Raw genomic sequence first — 5,667 nt, 5'->3', positions numbered from 1 at the left:
ACTTGAAGAATGCGAGTTCTATGAAACAGTTTATGTTCAAAATCTGTACATAGCTGTGCATGTACATGTGATTGTAAATGTACAGAACAAAAACAAACGGTGAGCTTTTTCTCTGGGCACAAGGATTAGAGATGCAGTAAAATCAGAGGGACTCCAGCTTCCTCTATTTTCCTTGAAATTTCAAGATGAAAATGTAAGCCTATATTAATCATGTAGTTTTAAAACTCTCCCTGAAGTTAATGTGGCAATTTTTAAATTTAAGCACATTTTCCTTTCAAATATATTCATTTAAAATGTGTATATCATCACATATCTTTATTTTATAAGGGTCTGAATATTTTTCAACCTTATTAAAACCATTAGAATATTTTCAAGGTGGGGGAGTGGTAAGGTTATCAGTTGCCATTCTGGTTTCTCTATATAAGGATTTTAATCTTTATGTTATCACTGCAAGAAAACATCATCTCAGCATTATGGCACATGCAGTCTACATTCTCTAAATAATTCTAAACAAATCTGATATCGAACATCAGTGTTGCATCAGAAAACACATACTTGTAGAATGTCCAACGAAATACCAGTACTGCAAAACATCAAGGATCTTCTGGAAGGGTTAGTGGAGAACTGGTCTTTTTGTTAATCAGGAACCTTACTTTTGGATTCTTTTTCCAAAACTCTGTATAGCTTTGCTGGGGCATAAATTTAAAAGTGTTCCATATCTCATGATGATGTCTTGGAAAGCGTCTGAAAATTGGGACCACCACAGCTTCCTTATAAACATATGATATTTGGTTATTTGAAAAGCCATCGAGACAAGATGGAACATAGTCACATGCCCAAAGATTGAAATTTCTTGAAACGTGTTGCCTTTTTTCTGGGGAGATCTTCTTACGTCCCAAGCCCTGGAGAAGGATCACAAGCAGATTAGGAGGAAGATATTCAAGGCCGCACAGTTTGGAAGTCTTTAATAAAGCCACCTCCACGACATCTTGTGTTTAAATGACCACTCCTACAGGAGGCACCCTCTATCAACTTGTGGGAGGCTGTAAATTGACAAAACCTCCTGATCTTCACAGTCTTCAACTCCCACCCAAGGGGCTGGGCTTCTAGAGACACGGAGGACTGAACCAAAGAGACCCCAGCCTGGACAGCCAGGAAGCCCGAGTAGGTCCTCTACATCCATGCGGCTGTATCCACCTCAGGCTGCATCCCCAGCACTCAGTGGGAGGGCTCTTATTCCGAGAGATCCGGGGATTCTCTCCCATCCCAGAGGATTCCCAGTGAAGGAAGCAGCACCTGGGTCTCTACCCACAGGCTTCCTCCTCAAATCTTACTAATGTGACCATTAGAAAATTTACAAATTACATATGCAGCTCGCATATCTATTTCCATTGCATAGTGCTGTGTTAACCACCACCAACCAGCGCTATCAGACTTGGTTTTTTTCAGTGATGGGGAAACACCATCTCCAGGAACAAGATAACTGCAGTTAGTAGGGACTCCTTCTTTATATCAGGAAAATTCCGCATCCATTCCTTTGAGCCTCCTTATGGGTCCTGGCTCTGCTGTCCAGAGACACACATAGGCAATCCCTCCTTCTCATGACAGATCTTCACAAAAAAAGCTCACAAATCAGATGGTTTATGGGAAAGCACTTTGATAAGCATGAAGTTCATACACACACAAAAAAACCTAGGCAGAAGGGAGGCTGGTGTGGATTTTGAAAGCCACGTGGGAATTTGAGAATTTACGCTTTTTATTCCCTCTGGTAACCTGTTATGAGGCTTTAATTTTATTCCAATTTTGAGGCCAGAAAATCAAGAGCCCTGATGTCGCTGTTCATTTTTTTGGCAATGTGGAGAGAAATACTCACAGAGTCAAGGTAGAACCCAGAGTCCTGAAAGCTGTGACGATTGTCGTGAGCAGAGAAGGGGAAGTTGTTATTTACTGCTTGCTGGAAAAGAGCAAGGGAAGAGATAAAAAGGCACACATCAGAACCACAGCAGGCTTCCAGAACCTGCCTACAGTGGCCTGGAAGGAAGATGGAGGAGGCAAGTTGACCTCTAAGTGAGAACTAAACCCATCCACAATGATGGAGCAAACAGCACAGGGGTGAGGGCTTAGGTGTGCACATCAGCTCAAGGCTTTGAAACTCCACTTCATTGCCAGCTTTCTTAAAATTATAACAAGTTCTCTTTAAAATATCTTATTGAGAGGCAAGGAAAGGAAAGTGAGTAGGCATGGAATTGAAGACTGGAAAGGAATTCTGAAGCCATCTTCTTCATCTGGCCAATAAGGATCCTAGTAGACCAGAGCTCTCTGGTCCAGGGCTGCTAAGTGTGAAGTCAACCCTGCTTCTACCACCAGCCATTTGCAGCCCCTTAAGCTGCTCGCGAACTGGCCAGGGAGGTAGACATGGATGTTAAGAGCTCTGTTCATAGAAGAGTAACTTTATCGTCTGGACCAGGAGGTAGTTCCTTCTAGAGAGTATTTGAGGAGCCATGGTGACCAACTATGAAGTGAGGATCCTGCCAGAATGTTGGGATCCAGGGAGAGCTAGTGAGCAGTTCCCTCCAAGCAGTACCACCCACTTGGAGAGCCACGGGGGCACGTGGCCAGCGCCCTGGACTCACCTTCTCCCGCACTTTGTAGATCGGCGGAAGCTTCTCCTCCACTTGCCGAGATAAACGTGGACTGTGGGACTCTTTCAACATCGTACTTGTGATGGATTCTGGCGTCTTTTGTGTTAGTCCAATGTGAGGGAACTGGAAAAACAGCACACGCCTTGATTAAAACCAGACACATCTGAATCTCAAAGCCAAGTATCAGGGCTTCCTCTGTAAAAGGATTAAAATGCAATTTGGGTGCTTCTGGCGTGCGATGGAAATGGCATAATTTTCGTAATTTTCAAGTATCCTTTCCAAGACAAAAAATATTGTCATGGCCCAAGGCCACCACTGCCGGCCGTTTCAAGTTACAGGGGCCACCCTGCTGCTTGGAGCCTGGAAATGGTTTCGTGGCCTGGTAAGTGGGGGGTGCGGTCCCATGAGAGGGAGCCAATGAGCTCCAAGGAGACAGAGTGTGTTATTTGAGACCTTCCTGGTGGTCAGGGAGTGCCCCATACTCGGGGCCAAGCATTCAGCCCATATTCCCAGGGGTGAGCCAACCTCCTGCAGGTAGGGGGTGCACCTTAGGGCATAGGAATGTGAGAAGGGTCGCGTTGAGTCTCTACAGAAAATGTAGGATGGTAGAGGGTGGGAAGATTATTTGGATGCCAGGGGTGAGCTGGGAGTGGGCTTTTGTATCTCTCTGTGAACAGGAGGGAAGGAAACAGGACTGGGTTGAGGGAGGAGGTCCCAAAGGAGGTCTAGACCAACCCCATAGGGAGCTCTAGACACGGAGTGGCTTCTCAGAGTCGGCCTGATGGAGTGAGAGGACCGGACCCTTGTGTGCTCTTGTCCATCAGTCACTGGGTAGGAGAGGAAGGCAGAGGACCCAGGAAGCAACCGACCTTGAGGAAGCAGCTCTTTTCAGCCAGGGAGTATCTAGGGTTGGACCCTTCCCCCCACCAAGCCACACTCTCAGCAGCTAGGCCAGGAGTCCATTCCCAAAGAGGGATGTGGGCCCTGCTTGATGGCCACTGTAGCTCACCCCAATTTTACATAAACAGCACCTCTTAAAAGCCACTCCTACAAAGTGGCCTTTGAAGTGGCGATCTCTAGGAGAGAAATATGAATGGAAACTAAGATACAAACAGAAGGCAAGACCCCAACTCAGCGAAAATTCTTGCAAAGGGAGGTAACATAATGTGGGGGTGGGTCACAGACAATAGATTCAACGTCCCTGGGTCCAATCCCAGCTCTCTCTCCTAGAAGGTCAGCCTTCCGCAAGAGACTTAATTTTTCCAGATCCCAGTTTCTTTATCTGTAAAATGGGAATAATAATAACCTACTTGATAGAGTGCACACATGCTAAGTTGCTTCAGTCATGTCCAACTCTTCCTGACTCCATGGACTGCAGCCCACCAGGCTCCCCATCCACGGGATTCTCCAGGCAAGAATACTGGAGTGGCTTGTCATGCCCTCCTCCAGGGGATCCTCCCAACCCAGGGGCTGAACCTGCGTCTCCTGTGGCTCCTGCATTGCAGATGGATTGCTCACCATTGAGCTCCTGGGGAAGCTCCACCTGATTGAGTAGATGTAATTAAAAGAGAAAAATGCACGCACCCAGAGAGTGTTCACTAGCTGTTGACAGGTTCTATTCTTGCTCACAGCTGTCCCCTCCCTTATTGCCAAGCCCACTGTCACACCAAAGGCCAGTCCCTCCCTGTCTTTGGGATTACAATGACATTGGTTAACACTGTTGTTTTCTCCCATTCCTTTTCAAGTCATGATATAACTGTACATACAACTATGGCTTTTGTTTAATCTCTGCACAAGAGCGCATTTAGTATGCTACTATTTATGTCAAAAGGTGGAGAGATTATGTCATCTGTATGGTACACTCAGTGGGGCATTTTTGGCAGAGAAAATGAGAAGCAATGGTTTATATGACACGTAGCAATATGGAGAAGAATAAACAGAATGAGCTCTGTAACCCAACACCATTTATGGAAATAAATAATCCATGCACACAGAACAACACTACATAATTTCCAAGAATACATCTCAGTAACAGAGTTCCTATTAAACTCGTGTGAGTGGCTGCCCATGGGGTGAGCAGAGCAGGGACAGGGATCAAGGGCAAGGAAGTGACCACATGAACCAGCCACCATCATATGGACTGGCCCTGCTGTGGATGAATGACAGGGTCCCTTTGGAGGAGGGCACCAGGGAAAAGGAAGGCTTCCTTGCCATCGTTTAAACATTTCTTAATTGAGTGCATCTATTACACTGTCTCATTTTCCACAACAAAAATAATCGTCTTTGGTTTTGATTAGAGTTATAATACTTGCTCATGGCTTTAAAAGTTCAGACAATAAAGAAAAACACAAGGACGGAATCTCATGCAGATTGTATAGGGCTTCCTAGGTGGTGCTAGTGGTAAAGGCCCCGGCTGCCAATGCAGGAGATGTAGGAGACGTGGGTTCCATCCCGGGGTTGGGACGATCCCCTGAAGGACGCCATGCCAACCCACTCCAGTATTCTTGCCTGGAGAATCCCATGGACGGAGGAGCCTGGTGGGCTATAGTCCATGGGGCCACAAAGAGTCAGACGCGACTGAAGCAATTTAGCATGCACATAGGATTGTATTATAAATGTGATTTCAAAAAATTACAAATACCTTAAAAAATTTAACAGTTAACTTTTGGGAATTCCCTGGCAGCCAGTGGTTAAAAAAACAAAAACAAACCCAGTAACTTTTGGTTACCCTCTCCTTCCTCTTCTTGTCATCCTAGATTTAAAAAAATCACAATAGCTCTCATATATTCCTTCACAAACACCTGTACCTACAAAGGGGACTTACCTAGCTATACAAAAATTGGACCATGTAACTCATACTATTTTGTACCTCACTTTCCTTTTTTTCCATTTTTATTGGAGTATAATTGTTTTACAATATTCTGTTAGTTTCTGCTGTACAACAAAGTGAATCAGCTATGCTGCTGCTGCCGCTAATCACTTCAGTCGTGTCCGACTCTGTGCGACCCCATAGACGGCAGCCCAC

The 5,667-nt window shown here is 45.3% G+C and overlaps 1 protein-coding gene across 1 annotated transcript in view; it reads right to left on the bottom strand.

The window, feature by feature from the left end:
* Window positions 1–1,743: 1,743 nt before the first annotated feature.
* The window catches only part of TEX36 (testis expressed 36), a 9,444-nt gene continuing 5,520 nt past the window's right edge, over window positions 1,744–5,667 (bottom strand). The window contains exons 2-3 of the mRNA XM_010859165.1: window positions 2,634–2,765; window positions 1,744–1,954 (exon numbers count right to left, since the gene is read on the bottom strand). Coding sequence (XP_010857467.1) covers window positions 1,793–1,954; window positions 2,634–2,765 — 294 coding nt within the window. The 3' untranslated portion in view covers window positions 1,744–1,792. The remainder of the gene's footprint in view (window positions 1,955–2,633; window positions 2,766–5,667) is intronic.

This window comes from Bison bison, unplaced genomic scaffold, assembly GCF_000754665.1.
Source record: "Bison bison bison isolate TAMUID 2011002044 unplaced genomic scaffold, Bison_UMD1.0 scf7180017864456, whole genome shotgun sequence".
In the NCBI taxonomy this organism is placed as follows: Eukaryota; Metazoa; Chordata; class Mammalia; order Artiodactyla; family Bovidae; genus Bison; species Bison bison.
This window is presented reverse-complemented; position numbering and strand designations above follow the sequence as displayed.